Consider the following 22500-nt stretch of genomic DNA (forward strand, 5'->3'; position numbering starts at 1 on the left):
TCTATGAATTATGTCTTGTTGTTCTATGGTCACCATTGTCCTGCCCACAGCAGCAGCAGCAGCAGCAGCAGCAGGACTTTAAGGATAATAATAAATAATAATGATACATTTTATTTGTAATGCACTTTTCATTCACAAGGAATCTCAGAGTGCCACATGGTAAAAACCCATCATCAATCATATAAGGTTAAAAAAGCAGGGTTTAAAAACAGATGTGGCTAAACAACAATTCAACACGAAAATGCCCTCAGAAACAAAAAAGTCTTCAGGCCTATTTTAAAAGAGTCCAGGGTCTGTGGTGCTCTCAGATCAATAGGAAGGCTGTTCCACAGGCGAGGCCCGGTCCCCCATAGTACAGTACATAGATTGGTACCAGGGACATCGAGGAGGAATCTGCTCGTAGATCTGAGGGTGCGGGTGGACGTTTGAGGAGGCTTAATTAGTTTCTGTAGGTAGGGAGGGGCATGTCCATTTATGCAGTTGTGAGTGATTAGTAGGACATTACGCACTCTCATTAGGATCCTGGCAGTGCTGTTTTGGATGTATTGCAGCTTCTGAATACTCTTGCCAGGAATCCCAATGAAGAGTGCGTTGCAGTAGTCCAGTCTAGAGGAGACAAAGGGATGGACAAGCTTCTCTGCATCTGACAGGGTTAGAAGGGGGCAGAGTTTGGAGATGTTTTTGAGATGATAGAATGCAGTTCTGCACAGATGATTATGGTCATTGAAAGTCAGGTGAGGATCGAATTTAACACCCAAGTTTGTGACTGAGGAGGAGAAGGGGATGACCTGACCGTCGAAGGTGAGATGAGATATGGGGCATGAGTCATGACTGGACCTGGTGTGATGTGCCAACAAGGAGAGCTTAAGTTTTGTTGCTGTTTAACTGAAGGAAGTTGTTGCTTGTCCGTGCCTTTATCTCCTCATATCTAACATTTGAAAGTGGAACCTTTTACTCCGTGAATTCCATTTTGAAACTAGGAAAGGGCACTCATTGGAGCACAGGTCTTCGCCCCAAGGCTGTGTCATTACAGCCGGTAGGACACGGGGAAGCTGTGGAGGGAACTACATTTTGATTGTATGACCTACAGTTCAAGAGCTATAGGCCAAAATGTAAAGTGCCCTGGTATAGCACCACCATGAGGTCGATTGGAAAAATGTGGGATGGAGTGTCTTTCTTGGCCTCCTGGGAGTGTATATGCAAAGATTGATGCCGATCAGTCCAGCTGTGTCCCAGATTAGCTGTGCACAGTCGGACACATACACATGGACAGTTGGACACATGGACACACAGACACATGGAGAGGGGCAAAAACATTGTCTTCGCCTCCTGGTCTGTCGACCTAGTGAAAACAATGAACGTCTTAAGCCTTCAATAGCATTAAAACCTTATTTCCGTTACTGAAATGAAATATGGTGTTAATGCTCTGAATGCTGATGAAATATAGTGACAAATGTAAGCCACAGCAGTAGTGCAAACATTGGACGAAGCCATTCATAAAGCAGTGTACATGTTTGGACCAAAAGAAACATGGGCTAAGATAACCCACATGCTGCCCTTTATTTTAGACGCTGAGAAAGTGCATAGTTGCAGACACAGCACATTATGTCAAGCAATATCTGTGCTAAGTATACCACCCAGTGGTGTAAGCGTGCATGTACACATAACCAGTTTCATTTCCACATCTTAACAGTAAGACAGAATGAACTCAGTGATTCCAACACAACAAAATCCTCGGTGTTAATTCAACCCTTTCGGGTAAATTTTTACACTCTCAGAGTTAAATTAACGCAGGATTTTACTTTGTGTGCATCAGTGTTGATGGACTGTTAATTGACCATGTATATATTCACCCATACTCATTGTTGATAGTATACGTATTAACTTATTTAATTTTTTTTAAATCTTGGTTTGCTTCTTGACTCTTACTCTAGCTGTGACTAAACAGTCGAAGAATGCTGGCACTAAGATACATGGTTTCCTAGACCTAGAGTAGCAAACTTGTTGCTTGATGCCCAATTGCCCATCCTGCCTTCTGCCTCCCGACGTTCTTGTTCTTGTTCTTGTTCACCTCACACCAAACTGTAAGATTCTGGAAGTCAGGAGGCACTTTTGGACGCTCAGTCTGCAGATAAACTGCTGCAAGTCACGATTCAGGTAAATCACAGCATTTTGGATTGTTTTTTACACAGGATTCAGTTACAGTTAAATAAGAGACTGATTATTTCTCAAATGAGCGCATTGTCACTATTCAGTACAGTTGCACAGTGAATGTAATGTACACACACTATTATTTTTCATTTGTTTTATCATTTGCATTTAGAGACATGAAATTTGTAATTCTACTTGCTCTATTGAGTGGAAAGTAAATCCTGTGTCTGGCTTTGTGTGCCTTGTTTAAGCTTGTTGGAAAGTTACTCTAATTCAGACATGTAGGGTATAATTTTTGCCTTACAGACTGTAATTTCATTGGCATTGCTATTTATTCTACAACTACAATTCAAGATGTGCAAAAGGTTTTTGAACAGAAATGGCTTTTATGTATTACAAACATCTTTCTGAGTGATTCAACAAGAGTAAATCTTCCCAAAATGTGTTTTCATGGTAGCCTACTTTATTTAGACCTTTGGGATTTGGTTGTTTGTATTTGGCCATCAGCCCCATCTGAACTTTCTTTTGCATGTTGGTGGGAGGAGGCTGAGCCAGGTTAAATCAGGTTTTGGGAGGATGGGATTACCATAAATATGGCAAAATTATCTTTTTCCACAATCATTTTATTTCAATATATCAAAATTAGCATGTGGGTGTAGTGCTAAAAATGTTTTGTTAGATCTTGAGCATAAAAATAAAATCTATTTCCCATGGCTTAATGTATAAACCATTCAAGTTACAATATTTGTAATGAGATTGCTAGTTGCAATGTAATCCATTTGTTCCAGTGAAGCTGGCTTGATTTATTTTTTACTTCTCCCCCCCCTGCTTTTGTCTGTGTCAACAGGGGTTTTTGCAGCCCCATTCATGAAGGAAAAGGAGGCAAAGCGATTTATCAGACTGAGGAGAGATGCAGGATCCTACTGGGATCCCAACCACTCTCAGAACCATATATATATATATATATATATATATATATATATATATATATATATATATATATATACCATTCAAGAACAGGTATACAGATACACACATACAGTACTGTACCATTCAAGAACAGGTAAAAAAAAAAAAGAAAAAAAGAAAAGGTAAATTTGTACACTTAGCACTAACCTCAAGCTAACCTGAGTAATGATATGTAAACAAATCTACAATAACTTTAGTAATAAAACATATGTGCTTCCATTTATGCTATGGCTGTGTTTGTGATTGCACATTAAATATTGCTGTTTTAACATGTAAGCCAGCTAGAGAGAGTCAAGAGTCAGTCAAGAGAAAGGCTTTCCTAGCAGGGTGCTCTTTACTGTTTTCCTGTAAGGCTAATGAGTATTGGACAGCCCTGCGAACAGATGCCCAGTACTACATGGACATGGGTGCCTTGATGTTTGACCGCTCTGTAGCTACAGTACGTGAGGGAGATGTTAAAATAAGCCAGTAAATAAGCCAGGTAAAGCAGTTACGTACATATCTGTTTTTTGTTTCTTTTCTACTGTCTTTGTTGCAGTGAAAACAATAAGCTCTACATGGAGATGCTGCGTAATGCTCAAGCTCATCTGGACAGCCAGACTGGTGGACACTGATTATAACTACAGATACAGTATAATCACACAGTAGACAGTACAAATGTAGTTGATAGGACTGAAACGTCCCGCTTATAATGTGCTTTACAGCGAGAAACCGATGGAGCTTTGGGAATATTATAAGCTACAGTATATAAACTTGCTGCTTTTAGATTGAAATGAATTCATATTCTTATTCTCACGTTATCATATGTTTCAGAAGTATTAAGTAAGAGCAGAATTCCCACTGTGTGAGTATGATCAGCAAGTAATACTACAGACTAAATAGAGGTATGGTATTACTATGCATACATTAAAGATGACAAATACAATATAAAGTATTGCAAAGACATTTATTTGTGTGAGTGATTCATTCTGGACAACAAAACAATTGGTGTGGGGTTTGCTTGATCCATATAATGTAAAATTTGACCAGTCATGGAATCATCAGTTATTAAGGTAAAACAGCAGTTTTTACTATTTGCAAGATTTCACTACACTCTGACATCAAGTGGTTGAAACAAATTAAAAAAAACTACCTGTGTGACTGTGGAGCATCCAAAGCTACCGAATTTATTTTGTATTTAAGGTTCGTAAGGTACTGAAAGAGAGAAGAACAGTTTTCAACAGAGAAAAAAAAACAGACAAGAGTCAACAAGGACAGCAGCTCTGTAATGAGATCCCCAGACACAACTCCACAAATAGAACTCCAATCGACAAATCAGTGACCTTAAAGGCTGCCATCCCACTAACTCAGGCTAATAGTAAGTCTTCAAAGCTGTGTCATGATGCATAAGTCTGTTGTGACATCACATAATCAATATTCAAGGTAGTTTAGCTGTTGCTGGTTCCAAGCAAATTCAATTGCCTTCCCTTTTCACCTGCCACACGCTCCTCATAATGTCTCAGATCAGTCAGGTTCTCAACCCAAAATCTCAAAAGCTTCCGCAGCCCACCCAACAGACCAGCATATCGGCTGCCGTGTTAACCCTTTAAGACCTGAAGCCGATTCTATAAATGTCTTCTAAATCCCAACAGTTTTCTGCAATACGTATGTTTCTATGTCAGTGGCGCTCAAACCTTTTCATGTCAAGGACCCCCAAAACGATATGAATTTGGCCGCCGACCCCATCTCAAAACATTTTGTTCCAGGGACCCCCCAGAAGCAAAGATTTGAGTACAAAATACAAATGTTCGCTTTAAAGAATATATATTGAAAGATTTGCACAAAATGTCTCGATTTTTCAAAAATAGCAATTAATTTACTGTGTTCCAGCTCGGAGTTCCTATTTGTATCACAATGAAAACTCACTTTTAAAGGTTTTTAAATAAATAAAAAAACTTTTTATATTAATGTTAGATTATCATTAAAATCTTAGTGTTTTGCCAATTTTGAGGGGGCCCACCTGCAATATCCCCACGGCCCACCAGTGGGCCCTGGCCCACATGTTGAGAGAATCACTGTCTTAGATTGTGCTTCTATAGTGTGATAACTAGTGCAGTAATGTATGTCTGATGAGCAATATCAAACAAACCCTTCTTACTCTTTGCATTGTGACATCATTTGTATTTGTCTATCTATGCAGTTAATTTGAAGTAGTGAAGGAATACCTTAATGATGTTTGAATTTTAGAGGGCTATTTTTATTCACACTTTACACAAAAAAAGTGGCTTGTTAACAGTGTATATTTTTCACTGAAAGCAAGAGACTCGTTAATTACAAGCTAGCTTAGCTCAATTGTAGAATTTGAAAGGTAGCACCAATTATAATTCAAATGGTCAACATATTAAAAAAAGTATGCACTTTTGGGTTCCTGAGTGGCTATGAGCTGCTGTGTTCATCTGCATGTGAAGGTGGTGGGCTACAGTATGTGGTTATCTTGGTGAGTCTCCCTCATAAAATAGATTCTTAAAGGGTAAGACCACTTTGGTAGAGGTTTGGGTTGTGTGGTTACCTTGCCATGATGTAACTCCAAAGGTGGGCAAGAAATAAAAAATAATTGCTCCATTGATTAGAAATTGATAATTAAAAAATATGCTCCTCATTGACTTACATTGTATGGTAAAACAGCTCTCAAAGTCACTCTTTTAGCACATAAATGAACACAAACAAAGCTGATTCAGACAATATATAACATCACTAAACCCAGTACTGTTTGTTTTTTTAATAAAAATGTCAACTTCCTGTTGATTTTACTATTTGAAGATCTGGATCCGGATCCGCGGATCCAGTCCAGGTTTTCTACTTATTAGAAATGGCTAAATCAACAGGAAGTTAACATTTTTATTTAAAAAAAAAACAGTACTGGGTTTGGTGATGTTCTATATTGTCTGAATCAACTTTGTTTGCGTTCGTTTACGTGCTAAAATAGTGACTTTGAGAGCTGTTTCACCATACAATGTAAGTCAATGGGGAGCATATTTTGAATTATCAATTTCTAATCAATGGAGCAATTATTTTTTATTTCTTGTCCACCTTTGGAGTTACATCATGGCAAGGTAACTACACAACCCAAACCTCTACCAAAGTGGTCTTACCCTTTAAGTGGAGATCCTGGTTTGTCAAATAAAGGTTACATAAATATCTGTGACCGCTAGTTAGAGGGTGGATCTTCTTCAGTTGTGGTTGTAGGAGGGACTTTGAAGAAAATGGTCAGAGCTGGGGTAAAGATGAGGACGGTGCCAAGTACTGCCACAGTGAGGAAAGCCCACAGGAAGATCCTGTCCAACACCTGGGCCACAAATTTCCAATCTTGTACCACCTGGAAGAAATGTTAGAGAAAAAACTTAATGAGAGCTAAGATCACAAGCTATACACAGGATGTCATTCTGCTTTTAAATTACATCCTTGTAAGTGGGTTTGTCCATAGATGTACAGTAGCGACATGAATGCATGTCACTATTTCATTTATTAATTATTTAAATAGATAGACCTTTATTTATCCCATGCAAATTCAGTATGTCCCCTCATATCAAGGGGATATTAAATCCCCTTGATATGAGGGGGCTGCATACACTGCTGATCTCACATTCTAACATTATGCAACATTCCATCGATCCGTGATTGAGCAACAAACCTCACGAATGAAGTGCTCTTTGCGAATGTGTCTGCTGATGTAGCGAACGGAATAGGTTGCTTTCTCCATCATGGTAACCCAGGTGTCATCTTCCTTCCCCTCGGATGTAGCCTGTCCATGGGCCCCATTGCTGCCTCTCTGGCTTCCTCTGTGACCCCAGGACCGGGGCTTTGCCTCGGGACTCTCAGGAGCCAGCTCAGGGTAGTGGTAACGATCGATGTGACCTCGCATACAGAGCATTTTGGGAAGCTTCTGGAGGAAGAGGTTTCGGACCCAAGGGGACATGGGGTGGTATGTGGTCGAGGAGCGGTGGTGCACATTAATGACAAAGACAGTGACAATGATGGACAGAGTGACGAAGATCATGATGAAGAGCAGGTATTCTCCGATCAGGGGGATGACCTTGGAGGAGGAAGGGATGATCTCTTCTATGACAAGGAGGAACACAGTGAGCGACACCAGGACAGAGGTAGAGAGTGACAACTTCTCTCCCTCATCCGAGGGGAGGTAGAACACCAAGACGGTGAGAAAGGACAAACCCAAACAGGGGATGATGAGGAAGAGTGTGTAGAACAAGGGGAGCCTCTTTAGGATGAATGAGTAGGTGAGAAATGGGTATGAATACAAGCCATCCTTCCGCATCCCCTTGGCTCCAGTTGCGTTGAGGATTTGCCATTCCCCGTTGTCGAAGAAGTCCTTCCGGTCCACCTGGATGTCCATTAGATCCAGGTCCACCATGTTACCGTCATAGGTCCAGGAGCCAAACTTCATGGAGCAGTTCTGGCGGTCAAAGGGAAAGAACGTAACATCCATGGTGCAGGCAGACTTGTAGGTAGCAGGTGGTGTCCAGGTGATTGCCCCATTGTACTTGACAATGGCTTTAGTCATCAGGGAGCCCTCAAAACGACCATCAGCGCTTAAGAAAGGGGCATCAAAAGTCACAGTAATGTCATTCATCAATCATTTGATCATTATCATCAATCAAATCATTTGAGCATAATCCAAGACTTGAAAGACAATTATACATTAAAGGAGGATTCTTACTTCTCATAGAGGACTATGTCTGGAAGCCAGATGGTTTCAGAGGGAACTCTGATGGAGGTAATTCCAGCGTAGTCCTCCGGGTTCCATTGCAGCTTGTTATCAATCCATTCCTGGTGAAGGTAAACATAGTATCCATTTGATTCAGATTAGATTTTATAAAACGATACCTATCATGTACAGTATAATGTGGCTCGGAGGAAGAGTGGCTGTCTGTGAATTAGAAGCCCCCCTCCAGGCTTAGTGTTGAAGTGACCTTGAGTAAAACGCTGATCCCCAACCTCTCACTGAGCACTGTATTAATGGTTAGGAGGGGTAAATACAGAGGAAATCCATGTGATGATCCCAGAATGTCCCTCGACTTATATTGATCATGGCATCCCTTAATCTAGCCTTGAAATAGATAATCAAATAAATTCAAGTAAAAGCAAAGTAATACCATTCCCCTCCACTGAATAAATATCAGCATATTATTATGACAAGGATGTTAGGATTCCTAACTACTTGTTCCTTGTGTTGTTTCATTCTCAAGATGTGAAAGAAAGGCTATTTCTTATTTTCTTTTCTGTTCTTTTTCTTTTTGTAGAGACATTTTCACTGCTGGTTATTTGAACAAAAGACAATTTATTGGACTGCAAATATAATCACAATATATAATCGCATGCAAGTGAAAAAAAAGGCTGAATTATGTTCAGCACAGCTCATCTGTGCTGTGAATGCAACTTACTCATATTTGGCTACACTTTCAACAAAGGAATATAATATTGATATTGCCCTGTAGTTAAATAAAATTGTTGTAATGCGATTAATTTGTATGTACTTTGTTATGTTCCAAAGGTACAGTGTGACAGGAGATCAGTCATATTTTCGAATATGGCACCCTTTGAAAAAAACGTTTGGACACCCCTACACAGCTAAATCTAATTTTGTGTCTTGCATACCTGCCACAGCCAAACATTGGTAGTCATCAGCTGATTCTTCTCATCCTAAAGAGAAGGGAAAGAAGAGAGACACAAAATGGGGTGGGGAGGGGGGGGGGGCACACAAGGTACAGTAAGGTTACAGACAATTATGGCTGTAGCTTGATTGAAATTGGATGGAGTCTGTGGTAGGACATCATTTCCTTTTCAGGGGTATCGGGTTCATTCTCATTTGATTTTCTGCAATATCTCTTCCTGTTGAATTGCAATATCAAGGCAGATCCTTTGTTTACAATACATGGATATAACAGCATAAGCAGTGATGGGTTCAAGCTGGCCATCTATAATTATAGAATGCTGAGAGCATCGTGATTGTGATGGAAAACAGAGGTTTATTTCCACCAGAGACAGGGTAAGGGTTACTGTAGGTCAGACATGAGACAAGACAGATAGAGATAGATAGCCAGACAGAAGAATACATAGTGAAATGTGTGCTGCTCGATATAGCCCATTGGCAGACAGGAAAAATAAATGACACAGATGAACTCAGCAAGGGATCGAGACATTGACATTGCGAGGTGAACAGAGGGACAGAGTGAGTGAGTTGTGAGTGTTATTTGGCCTCGGCCAGCCGATCGCCTCAGCTGTCGGCCTGAGTTGGATGTCGTGGCGATCACACAAAGCAGAGGTGAACCATAATCTAATACCCAGCCTCACAGCAGCCTAAGGAGAACCAGGGGAGATGGATACTGCTTCTCTCTCTCTCTCTCTCTCTCTCTCTCTCTCTCTCTCTCTCTCCCTCTCTCTCTCTCTCTCTCTCTCTCTCTCTCTCTCTCTCTCTCTCTCTCTCTCTCTCTCTCTCTCTCTCTATATATATATATATATATATATATATACATACAGTATATATGAGATGAAATCTATGGTTAAATAAATAAGGCAAGTAAATGGTTCCCATGGACAATTTAGGATAAAATCCCAGTTCCATAAAATGATGTCATAATTGTATTCAAGCACCAAGATCAATCTGATTAAACTATTTTAGTCCATTGAAAATACACATCACCCAACTAAGCGAACCAGATCTGTCTAACCCTGCAGAGCCATAAAGACACAATACACTCTTTTTCTTCCTACATCCTATTGCAGCACAGCATGCATGCATTAAACTTAGGAGACCGAAGACTTGAATTTCAACTTCCGTGAGCTAGCTTGTAATTAATATTTCAGGCACTAAGAGCGACTATTCCATTATCATTCTGTGCTTTCTCTTCTCAAACACCTAAACCATCTTAACCTACAGTATCAGAGAGAGACTTTGAAATATTAAAGACAAGCCCCTGTGAGAAGGTGATAAAGAGGAATCTATTTCAGAACCCTGCATACTCAAAAAAAAACACTTTGCTGTGAGTCTGTGTGGTTTGGAGGAGCATTGGTTTTCAACCCCTCACGGACCGTTAGGGGGGTTCCAGGGGGTCCCCAAATAAATGATTGATAGTTAGGAACCAAATAGACCCTTATGGTGTACAAATAGATCCAAATGGAACCTTACGGGTCCATTTGGTTCTATTTGTACACTCTCAGATTTGAATTAACACTGAGGATTTTACTGTCTAGATTAGAGATCGAAAATGCATATCATTGAAATGTAAAAATAAAAGTTGAGAATCACTGGTTTGGAGAGTACTGCTAGTCAGAGTAGACAGTGACTACAAAATAGAGCAATGGTTCTTGAAGTGGGGTCCGGGGACCCTCAGGGGTCCTTGAGGGGGTTCCAGGTGGTCCACAACAAAATGAGTTAATAAAGCATCAAATTCAGTTTAACCACTTTAACCCTATACGCGTTGAGAGCTTGTGGATCAATTTTAAAAAAGGAGATTTTGTTTTTCTTTCTAATGTGGAATATATGTGAAACATTTTAAGATCCACTGCCAAATCTATATTAAATTTGGGGGTTGACATGAACAAGTTAGAGAACCACTGAAATAGAGTACTGCTAGTTTAACAGTTGTTTGGTATAGAGAAGGTTTCAGCACCAAGGACAGTGAGTACACAATAGAATATTGCTAATCTAACAGTTGGTTTCAGCACCCCGGACAGTGACTAGAAAATAGTGAGTACTGCTAGTCCAACAGCTGTTTAGGGTAAGAAGGTTTCAGCGCCATGGACAGTGACTATACACAATAGAGTACTATGGTAATGAATTCATGCCATGTGTGTCTATGGGTACAGGTGTCTGCGTCCTCACCACGTCCACCAGCTGTGAGATCTTAAGTCCAAAGCGTACTCTGATGGTGTCATTGGCGCGTTGGATGGGCCTGACCCAGCGCTGGTAACCCTGGAACAGGTTCCTCAGCAGGGCATCCTCCATCAGCGCCAGAGACACAAACTCAGCTGGAGCTGCAAGGACAGAGGAAGCAAGGAGGGAAGTGAGGGAGGGAGGGAGGGAAGGAGAGAGAGAGAGAGAGAGAGAGAGAGAGAGAGAGAGAGAGAGAGAGAGAGAGAGAGAGAGAGAGAGAGAGATCAGGGCGCACGACAAAGAGCAATTTTCAAAAAGTTATCCCTGCAGAACTCGACATTCCTAATCTTAACCTCAAGACACAAGGCACTTTGAGTGTCAGAATGCATATACTATGTTGAGCTATGCAGGGCTATTGTTCAATATCATGCAGATAGCAATTAGGGTTAGGAACGTTGGTGTGTATACAATACATGCACACATAAAGTACACACGACCACCATCAAAAACAAACCCCCCTCTCTCACACACACACACACACACACACACACTCACACACACACACACACACACACACACACACACACACACACACACACACACACACACACACACACACACACACACACACACACACACACACACACACACACACACACACACACACACTCTCACACACACACACACACACACACACACACACACACACACACACACACACACACACACACACACACACCATTAACTATTTCAATTGCAGAGCCACACAGACAATCTTGGCCTCTAAAATAAAAGAACTGGGGCTTGTGAGTACAATTAGGAGCACAATCAGGCACATTTTGCCTGATGAAGACAATTTTTTTCAAAAACAAGATCATTTCTTTTGTGTTCATTTATCCATTCGAGTGTACAAATGAAACCAAGTGGACTCGTAAGAGTCCATTTGGTTTTACTTGTACAAACTTGGTTTCAGAAAATGATTGTGTGTAGAGGTCACAGTGATGATGGACAATGGACGAGAAGTGACCTGAGTGGGATACAATAGCTCTAGAGTCTATAGACTCACTTTGGAGTCGTTCAGCCTCAGGTGGCCTGTCTTTGAAATGACAGACTCTGTGACACTAACAAGAAATGGCTAATGTCAGACGTGGGGGAAGTCAAGTCTATATCGTTGCTGTTGGGCAGAAATCTCTCATCTCCATATTCTAACTTTTTGTGTTTTTTCCTAAATTAATGCCCTACTTGATCATACTACAGTGTCACACAAAAGCATCAAAAGTAGCACATCCACAAGCTCGAGACGTGGCGCGAAGCGTCGCAGTCTGAGCTTGTTGAATTTGAATCCTGAAATGTTAATCCTGAAAAGTAACAGTTTTGGCAGCTTGGGCCATGCCCACTGGCTGGTGGTCAGGGGCTTGAGGATTATGAGGTTGTCCTCGTGTAAAGCAAAGCAGCTTGCTCAATCTCCTCCATTATAGGCAGTCGCTCTATTTGGAGGAGAAGGCGGCAGTGGCTCAGGGGTAGAGTGGCCAGGTAGAGTGAACTGGAAACCGCAAGGTTCCCAGTTCGATTCGTGTGAATGTCGGTGTGTGTGAATGGGTGAATGTAATGCACAATATATGTAAAGCGCTTTGGATAAAAGCGCTTTATAAATGCACCATTTATTTATTTACCAAGGCACTATCTGTATCCATAATTTTCCCGGTGTTGGTAATATGGCAGATGGAAGTGTATGACCTATGTTCTCTGTGAATGTGTCCATGTTTGTTGTTTTCTGTTGTTCACATTCTGTGAACTTGTTTGAAGCCATGCACTGACGCACATGTTATTTCAAGTATGTGTGTGTGTGTGTGTGTGTGTGTGTGTGTGTGTGTGTGCGTGCGTGCGTGCGTGCGTGCGTGCGTGCGTGCGTGCGTGCGTGCGTGTGCGTGTGTGTGTGTGTGTGTCAGAGATGGAGAGGGGGGGGAAGTCCACCTCCAAACATCTAATCAAATCCATATCTACAGCAACTGGCCCAAGACATTGATGACTGATGAGGTCTAAATAATGAGCAGTTTACTATCACAGTGGAAATAGCTGAGTTGGCCACCAGTCACTCATGATGAGCATGAATGTGGGTCTGAGCGAGAGGAAGGGAGGAGGATACTGACAGCTGGAGGCTGACATCTGACACCTGCTTCTCTTTGTTCCATCCTGTCAGAACCACGCTGGTCAGCAGAAACGGAGCGCGCGCACGTCTCTGGATACTTTATCCCATGCGGAGCAGCGGGACTGATTGCGCAATAGCCGGGTTTAACCACTTAAACCCGGTAACCGGAGTCCCTCAGGGCTCAATACTAGTGTCTGTGTTTCTGTTTTCTGTGTTTCTGTTATTGTGGGGGGGTCGATCTGCTATTTTCAGCGAAAGCTTTCCCCACAATATTACCGGTGATGGGGTTTAAGTGGTTTTAATGTGCACCTTGTCATGATAACATACAGTTATTAAGGTGAATGTATGCGAGAATGTACACATCTCTAAACCTCCAACAAGAAATTAAATGTAGACTGTGATTTTCGAGAGCACGATTAAAGTGCTGTTGCCTCTTCAAGGTATTTAAGTTTTGCACAAGGAAAACGTGGAACAGATGGATGTTGGTTATCTTACCTGGGATGATAGCGAGGCAAAGCGGGGAGAACAGCGACAGGACGAGGCAGGCGATCCGTAACTTCATGATGATGTTGGCTTTCGTCGGCTAGAAGACAAGACACCCCCTATATTCACGCAAGAAACGGGTGCACATTTTCAACACCCCTATAGTAGACACATAGAGGTTATACGACTGAACCAAATGAACCGTAACACCCTAGAACCATGCGTAAAGCGTGCTCCAAAATCTTCCCTTCACGAGCGCAGGGACTCCCATGTGTGGAGACGCAGTGGCCACAAAGCGACGCGCCACGGCCGCTGTCCACACAGTGTCCACACCGCTGCAGCGCGCAGCGGAGCGGACGGGAACGGAGGAGGGTGGTGATGGGAGGAGGATGAAGAGGGATGAAGAGGAGGAGGGATGATCATGAGGAGGGCTGATGAGATGAAAAACGATGCCCGCGGGGTGGGGCCGGGGCGGGAGCTCACGTGGAGTTTGAAACGCAATCCTTCACCAATCAAAGAACCGAGCCCTGCTACCACACTGCTGGACTTGTGCACGCATGGGATCAAGAGAGTAGCCTATAGGATAGCCTACTCTCTGGATTTATTGTACTGTCTGGAAACTCCGGTCTATTTGTTTCATTTGTGTTGCTCATTGATTGATTGATTGATTTATTTATTGATTGATTGCCAGTTGCGAATTACAACCACCTGTAAGTGCTCTTTTAGAGCGGTTTTGAAGGAGAGTAAGGATTCACACTTTTGTATGACTGTTGTATAGGGAATTCCACATTTTGGTGGCATAGCAGTAGGGAATTTAACCCCTTGTTTGAGCCAAATCTGTGTTGAACGTGATTTATGGAGCTCCCTCTGGTGTTGTGTTTGTGGACGTCTTTGACGTTTTTGAAGTAGTTTGACAGGTACAACATGGGTGTCTTTGTCGTGTAGTGTATCTTGTAGACCAGGCCCATCGCAAGTTGCTGTACTCTGTCCTCTACCCTGAGCCATCCCACCTAAGCAAAATTAGCAGGGGTTAAATGAGTTGTAGGTGTGAAGTAGCCTGACCAGTTTGTTTTGGGATGTCTGGAGCCTTGTTTTTAAGGCCTTTGTTGTGCTATGATACCATGAGGTGCATGCATAGTCATAGTAGTGACATTGGATGAGTGCTCCTGCTAGAGTCCTCAATGTATTCCTACTGCATGTATTAATACTACGTCTACTGCACATACTAATGTAATCTCTTAAAACGAGATAGGCCTACACACAACGGGAGGGGGGATTTAATAGGAATGTGAGGGGAAATCAAATTAGTGCTGAATAGATATAACTATTCAGCACTAATTTGACCAGAGTCTAAAAACCTTCGAATGTGCCGTGATGGATGTTGAGTTCGGTTCATTTGCACGATGGGTCCACTGGAGGGCGCACATAGCAGTAAAAGTCCTGACCATGCGAGCACGCTCTGCCACATGTTCACTTCTGAAAGGTGTGTGGAAACTGAAACACTGTAGTTAGTGCAACGTCCACTTCAATGTATAGCACAGTGATAAACGAGTCTGGTGCAATGTAAACATAAATGTGGAAAAGTGTCTGGAAAATAAGATTATTAATTGTACCTTAGGTCTACTTTTTTACTGCTCATTCAACCCAATAATTCATTCCACCACCAGGTTGAAGACTGTCAGGTACAGCAGTAGGCTATCCATGCAGCTCTCTCTCTCTCTCAGTCATCCTACAGTATGCAATTAAACTATGCTATTGTTTTTTTTAATATATATTCACTTAAAGAATAGTCCAATTGGTAAAGAGAATCCCCTGAAAACATAATCAACCTCCCAAGTTGTTGCTGAATTCAGGGACAAATTCCTAATTATAGCAATAAGTGAATGTGCAGGTTTCTTCAGTTTGCTTTAAAAGACCCCCTCCCCCACAGGCACATGTTTCCAGTTATCCAATTCCAGCCATATGCTATAAAGGGTTGGGAGCATATGTGTCTATGTGCATTCATGTGTGTCTCACAGAGTGACAGAATGAGGAAGAGTGAGTGAACAACAGGTTGCACAGTCACATGGGAACATTATCAAACATGATGTGCACTTTGGGATTCGGGTGGCATTGTCACAATCACAGCCCCTGTTGAGTCCCTGATGTGACTGTTTAGCCACTGAGTATGCCTCTGCCCCTCCCTTGCCCTGCTGCTATTTCCTCTCAGCCAATCTCCTACTCTCCCTTCTACCTGAGGCCAAGAGTCTGATTGCCCTGAGTGCTGTCACCTGTGAGTACCAGCTGAGTCTGGTTGGGTTACAAGCTCCTGACACTATAAAGACTTTGTTTTTCAGTGAGTATAGTGCTGGGTCATAAGTTTAGTGTCAGGGCCTGTTTGTCAGTCATATTCTGAGTTATGATAAAGTGTTATGATTGTATTTTGTGTGCTGTTGTAGTTACTCTATGTATTTAAGTAAAGTCTGTTAGCTGCATCACTTTTGTCTCCAGGATTTGGTTTGAGTTCTTGAGTTCCTGCATTTGGGTCCTACGCCTCTTGTTCCTGACATGTATAACTCCCAGTGCAACCAGGCTGAATGTTCAAACAGCAAGGTGCCTGGGTGGTCACTGTGTGTCCGCACACATGTTGTATGAAGAAGGGAGGAATCATTGAGAGAAAGGAATCATAACTCAGCCAAATACACTCCTGATTCACTTTGTTTAACAGTTGTGTTGCTCTCTTCGTCAGTTTGAAATTGAATCCATTCGAAGCAAGGCTTTGGACCCTGAGTAGAAGTTTTATTTTATGATATGGTGTGTCATTCCAGGCAAAAAGACAAATGCGGAGATCAATTAGGTCTACCACCTGAGCGTCTGAGTTGCATCAGTTATCTATTTCAAAATTGCATCTAGGCCTTAGTGAGACTACGACTGTAGACTTCGTTTCCGCATTTAGAAATTGTTTTGGGTTCAGAAATGTCGACATTCTATGTATCCACGGGTTGCAGAAATGTAAAATGCATGCCTAAGATTTTCTCTGGCAATTGGATTGTGGGTGAGCCAATGGTTTAAGCAGTGCAGCAGAGTGCCCGGGTGCAAAAAGGGTTGTTGGCTACCAGGCTACAGTCACCTGGGTTTTGCTCTCTGCCATGCTATATAGGTTCTACTGTACAGCCAGATGGAAATAGCCACATTGACTATTCCACACCAGGTGCAAAAAGCATTGTTGGCTACTCATACCTGGGTGCTAATAGTATCTTTAATCACTAAGTAAATTACTTTAAGGGAATGATCACACTAATAAGGACAACATCATTCACATAAACATGCACACATTACCTGTAACTCACACTGGCACGAAGTGCACATTTTCTGTTTTGTATTTTTATTCCTCTCTCTTTCTCTGTCCATCTCTACGAGTGGATGTAGCGGGGATAAAGGCAGGCTGATTATCACAATGAAATTATTCTGATTTTCCGCTCCACTTGGAGCCGGAGGCCGCACAGCTGCTGCCTCAGAGAGGCTTCCCGTTCATTCGGCGCCCGCCTCGCCTCTAATCATTCGGAAACGGGAATTCTCGGGGGCTAGAAACCTGCACGCCGGTCCCCTTCCTGGGCAAATATGGGCAGCTGCTGTATGTGTGTGTCTGTGACAGAGAGAGAGAGAGAGAATAATGCTCAATTTATGCTCTGTCATACAATATAGTATAAATCATGCTTGAGAGATATCATGTGCATGTATGTGTTTGTGTGTGTGCGTCTGTATCAACCATAGTGTTAAAGCAACACTATACATTGCCAGTGATTGTTTGCCATTATATCTGTGCATTACTATATCTCAGTGCCTCTATGATCATACTGCTTGCTGTTGTGGCTGCTTCAATGTTTCTTTTTTGTTTTCTTTGCTCCTGTAGAGTGGAGCTAACTGTACGCACATCGACAATGGGTGCTGGGTTAAAAGCATATCAACATTTAAAACATGGGTCTTCGACAGGGGGTTCGTGACCCCTAGGAGAGTTACTACAGGGGGCCGCCAAATCTTTGTGCGATAGGACCTTTCTTTTTTAACCACTTATCATCCATATTCTGGGGAGAATATTCACCAGAAATAGCAGATCTGCAAGCTCACGTGTCACAGCTTGTGACGCATTGTGAGGCTGTTGAGATTTGATAATAAAGAGCACACCAAGTACAGAGCTGACAGGTCAGGTTTACTGACAGTTTATTAGTCAAATGTCTGAAAACACATTAACATGAAGCCAACATATTAATAGAAAAGATAATGTGCAAACAAACATTAATTTACACAACACTGATGATAGTGCTGTCAAACAAGTCTATGAGTATGACTGTGTGTGTGTGTGTGTGTGTGTGTGTGTGTGTGTGTGTGAGTGTGAGTGTGAGTGTGTGTGAGTGTGTGTGTGTGCCGACATTTAGCAATTTCTTCAAAAGACTCTTTTTGCTACTACTACAGAGTTTGATGCAAATCGCTTTAAATGATCTCTAGAGTCATGCGATTAAAAAGTTATCATTCAATTCAGATGTTTCAGATATTCCATTCTGATTGGATATAATTGCCTTCCAAAGTTTGTTGGTGGGGCCTTTTTGACAAAATAATTAAAAAATCGGTTTGAGTTTCAATGGAAAGCTCAAAGTCAATGGTATAATTTTGGCTAATGCTATTACTGTACTAAATGCTGCCTCAAGTGCTTTAAGTTCCCCCAATGTACCGTTAACTTTTAGATTTGAAGTTTGGCAAAGGATCTGAAAAAGTCTACTGATTGTAAACTCCCATAGAGCAAAACGGTTGGAAAGACTTACTGTAAGACCAGTAAACAAAGACTAAGAGCAAATTGTGTCTCAAAGAATATTATCAGAAAAGCGCAAAGGAAGCAGCAAGGTGGTAGGAGAGGAAAGAGAGAGTAAGTATAGCCTAATTCATAGCTACTGCACTGTACAAATATAGATTAGGCTTAAGAAGGATTAAGAGCAAATGGCCACTCAGCATCTGGACTGTGCCCTGCAATGGACAGAGGACTTTGGGGTCAGAGGTCAACTGTGGGTGAGTGAAGTAGTAGAAAAAATGCTGGGATGGCAGTTGGGAGATAATATCACTCTGCAGACTTAAAGACCCACATACGCATGCACGCACACACACACACACACACACACACACACACACACACACACACACACACACACACACACACACACACACACACACGCACGAACACACACACACACACACACACACACACACACACACACACACACACACACACACACACACACACACACACACACACACACACACACACACACACACACAGGTGCACACAGACAGTTATCAATAATGACACAGGGAGACAATTGCACACATACAGTACAAATAATTGTAATCCTATTACAATCACATGTCTTTCTTCACATAGCACTTGTGTTTTGTGCTCATTTTTGTGTCATTCACTGGCTATCTTGCAGATGCTGAGAGACAGAATGTTAAGTCTGGTTTGCTTGCTCATGTTTTGAAACATTATGTTTTCTTATCTAATCACCCTTATCTAATCTTCAGCTGAAACACATGTTCATTATGTTCATAGGTGTGTGTGTGTGTGTGTGTGTGTGTGTGTGTGTGTGTGTGTGTGTGTGTGTGTGTGTGTGTGCCCGTGCGTGCGTGCGTGCGTGCGTGCGTGCGTGCGTGCGTGCGTGGGTGCGTGCGTGCGTGCGTGCGTGCTTGCACATCCTCATGGCTGTTGACAAAGTGTGTATTAAATCTGTTGCCCCAAACATCAAAACATGCTGTCATCGGATATGAATCAGCTGTGTTGTCTGCCTGTGGGTTTGAATGCAGGTGTGTGGGTGCATGCACCTGTGCATGTAAATTACAGTGTGCCTGGTTGTGTGTACGTGTGTGTGTGTGTGTGTGTGTGTGTGTGTGTGTGTGTGTGTGTGTCAAGTGATCATCAAAGTATAAAGGCTGTAACGTCTTTTTAAATGTGTTAGACCAGTATTTAAACTGTGGGACATGTCAGTGAAATAATAATAAGAAATATTAACATTTTATGAAAGCAAAAACGGATCAGGTGAAAAAAATAAGATTAAAGATGAATTATGCAAAAAAGATGCAACTGCAAGTGTATTATCTTTAGACAGTATGCATTTAGTTGGATAATGCTGAAACTCTAGTTAGTGATGTTTGCGCTTTAACCCAATGACAATTAAAATGCTCCTTGCCGTAAGCACCTTCTGTTGTTTCACTAAAATGCTCTCTTTTAGAGAAAAAAAAAGTCTCAGACAATGTTTGTCCATCCTTTCATTAATATTCAGCAGTGAGTAAATTTAGAACCTGCTCTTTGTGAGCATTTGTGTGTATGCAATTTTGTGTGTGTGTGTGTGTGTGTGTGTGTGTGTGTGTGTGTGTGTGTGTGTGTGTGTGTGTGTGTGTGTGTGTGTGTGTGTGTGTGTGTGTGTGTGTGAGAGAGAGAGAGCATGCCTGCTTGCACTCACGAATCAGAAATGTATGTCTGTGCATGTGATTGTCTACTCAGTGACTTATGTACATGTGTGTGTGTGTGTGTGTGTGTGTGTGTGTGTGTGTGTGTGTGTGTGTGTGTGTGTGTGTGTGTGTGTGTGTGTGTGTGTGTGTGTGTGTGTGTGTGTGTGTGTGTGTGTGTGTGTGTGTGTGTGCATCCATGTATGTGTGGGTGTGTTCGTGTGTGCATGTGTCTTCACAAGGCTCACATTGGAATGAATTATTTAACGGAAAGTCTCCTTCACTTAGCCATGGTCGACTAACCCCAAGCACATACCGTTCTGCTCCTGCCAGCATGGGAGACCATACCGTAACTCACCATCCTACCATATACCCTTCTACCCTCTGCCAACTGCCAACCCCTCCCTGCGCTGACCAGCTTACTGCACATGGCCCATGTCTGCTCCCAGGACCATCGGTGTAAACATTCTCAACCACATTCTCCCTAGTGTCCCTATGCTGGTGAACGTTCTGCAAAATAGCAGAGCGCTCCACATTGCGACGAGGGAAAAAGTAGGGGGCTTAGTATAACCCCTGGGAGACCCTTGTTAAGACAGTATACGGTTTAAGTGGTTAACTGAGAGTGTGGAAATTGGTCAATTTTTACACACTCTCTGAGTTAAATAAACTCTTAGGATTTCCGGGTCCACTCAGCTAGCCCTGAAAGCAGATAGACCGGTCCAGAAAGCAGTGAGGGAGAGAGAGGGAAGGCTTCCAGAGAGGTAAAGTAAGGGAGGAAGAGGGAACGTGGGAGGGAGTTAAAAGAAGAAAGAGGATCGTTGGGAGGAGGGACAGACTTCCGGAAATGGAGGTTGAAATGGAGAAATCAGATTAAAAGAGGAGGCTTAGAGGAGGAGAGGGAGGATGTGAAGCTCTGCGTTGAGCAGAATCACGTCAGACTCCCCAAGTTAGTAAAATCACAGAATAGGATCTTATGAAAGGATTAAATATATGAGGCCCCTAAAAGGATCATCTCTCCTCACTCTGTGTGTGTGTGTGTGTGTGTGTGTGTGTGTGTGTGTGTGTGTGTGTGTGTGTGTGTGTGTGTGTGTGTGTGTGTGTGTGTGTGTGTGTGTGTGTGTGTGTGTGTGTGTGTGTGTGTGTGTGTGTGTGTGTGTGTGTGTGTGCGTGCGTGCGTGCGTGCGTGCGTGCGTGCGTGCGTGCGTGTGTGTGTGTGTGCGTGTGTGAAAGAATGAGTAAGTGTACACACAGACACACAGAGTTGGCGACAAGTCCTCTCTGCTATCCAGGAGTTGGATTTGAGTTGTCAGCGTCACCAGTGAAGAATCATGTAAAATATTCATCCATGTGCATAACTTAATAATGTATTATCCCTCCACTTAGCATGTTGTGCTGTGCTCTGTCCCAAGCCTCACGTCAAGTCATCACCACTGAGCACATCAGGCATAATCATTAAAGAAAGATTCACAGGACTGAATTGCTGACGTCGGTCTAAATTCTATTTTTATTTTACTTTTTATTAAGAGAAGTGCTCACCAAATAGACGGGTAGTTACAGTACATACATTGCAGGCAAACAAATGTTTCAACATTAACCCTGACATCCCTATTTTGGGCAGAACATTGAACATCTTCCAAAACATAAAAAAAACATGACAGGCTATAGTAAGCAAAGCAGCTGCAGCTATGTAATACAATTAAAGGATAACTTCACCCATTTTCAATAATAAAAAAAAAAATTGTAATTTAAATTTAATTTAGCAAATATAGCAGATCTACTAAGCTCACAACACATCACGATGCTGGGCATGCTAACTGGAAAGTTAGCACACTGAACCAAAAGCCATTGTTCTTGCATTAATAAAAAAGTTTTAAACCTTGTTTGAAATGACAACCGATGTGCCAACTTATAATGAGAATTAGTGAGGATATGAATAAGGTTGAAAATTGGTGCTGAAAAAGTGCTCCTTTGGGTGGTTTAGGTTATTTTCAATGCACATTGACACACATAAATCTAACACACATTCGCTGCAGCTGTGCTGCTTACATCACAGTGTACTACAAGGTTAGTCTAATGCAGTCTACCATGATTTTACCTCGCTGCAATTAACTTGAACTTTAAAACAAATTATAACAGCCTAATATCACCCCCTTTAAGCAAATGTATCCCCTTCAGGGTTTTGTTTGTGTGTTTGTTTTGTTTTGTTTTTATAAATTGAACCCTGTCATCCATCTCTTCTCTCTTATCCCGTACCGACCCCCCCCCCCCCACCCCCTCCTCCCTCACTCATGGGTTCATTCAGTTGCAGTCAAGCAGTGACGTGGGCCTGTCAAGCAGCACTGCTGTGGAGGATGCTTTTCTGCGTGGCTTGCTGCTACCACAGCTGCATCTCCATATTTATAACTTG

The 22500-nt window shown here is 42.2% G+C and overlaps 2 protein-coding genes across 2 annotated transcripts; one reads left to right on the forward strand and one right to left on the reverse strand.

Moving 5' to 3' along the window:
- Nucleotides 1-2327: 2327 nt before the first annotated feature.
- Nucleotides 2328-3734, forward strand: LOC308075578 (uncharacterized protein C3orf85-like; the record flags this gene model as incomplete). Its single annotated transcript, XM_080415524.1, has 5 exons — nucleotides 2328-2358; nucleotides 2999-3103; nucleotides 3155-3171; nucleotides 3473-3559; nucleotides 3660-3734. 5 exons carry the CDS (start codon nucleotides 2328-2330, stop codon nucleotides 3732-3734), a joined length of 315 nt encoding a protein of 104 aa, XP_080271650.1.
- A 2573-nt stretch (nucleotides 3735-6307) lies between these two features.
- On the reverse strand, nucleotides 6308-11149 carry LOC308075832 (neuronal acetylcholine receptor subunit non-alpha-2-like; the record flags this gene model as incomplete). The annotated part of the gene is made up of 5 exons (XM_080415808.1): nucleotides 11000-11149; nucleotides 8773-8817; nucleotides 7835-7944; nucleotides 6791-7706; nucleotides 6308-6475 (listed from the first exon to the last, which is right to left on the reverse strand). Exons 1-5 carry the CDS (start codon nucleotides 11120-11122, stop codon nucleotides 6308-6310), a joined length of 1362 nt encoding a protein of 453 aa, XP_080271934.1. The 5' UTR covers nucleotides 11123-11149.
- Between the last annotated feature and the right edge of the window lie 11351 nt (nucleotides 11150-22500).

Source organism: Gymnoscopelus braueri (genome assembly GCF_963280865.1).
Source record: "Gymnoscopelus braueri genome assembly, chromosome: 20".
Classification (NCBI taxonomy): Eukaryota; Metazoa; Chordata; class Actinopteri; order Myctophiformes; family Myctophidae; genus Gymnoscopelus; species Gymnoscopelus braueri.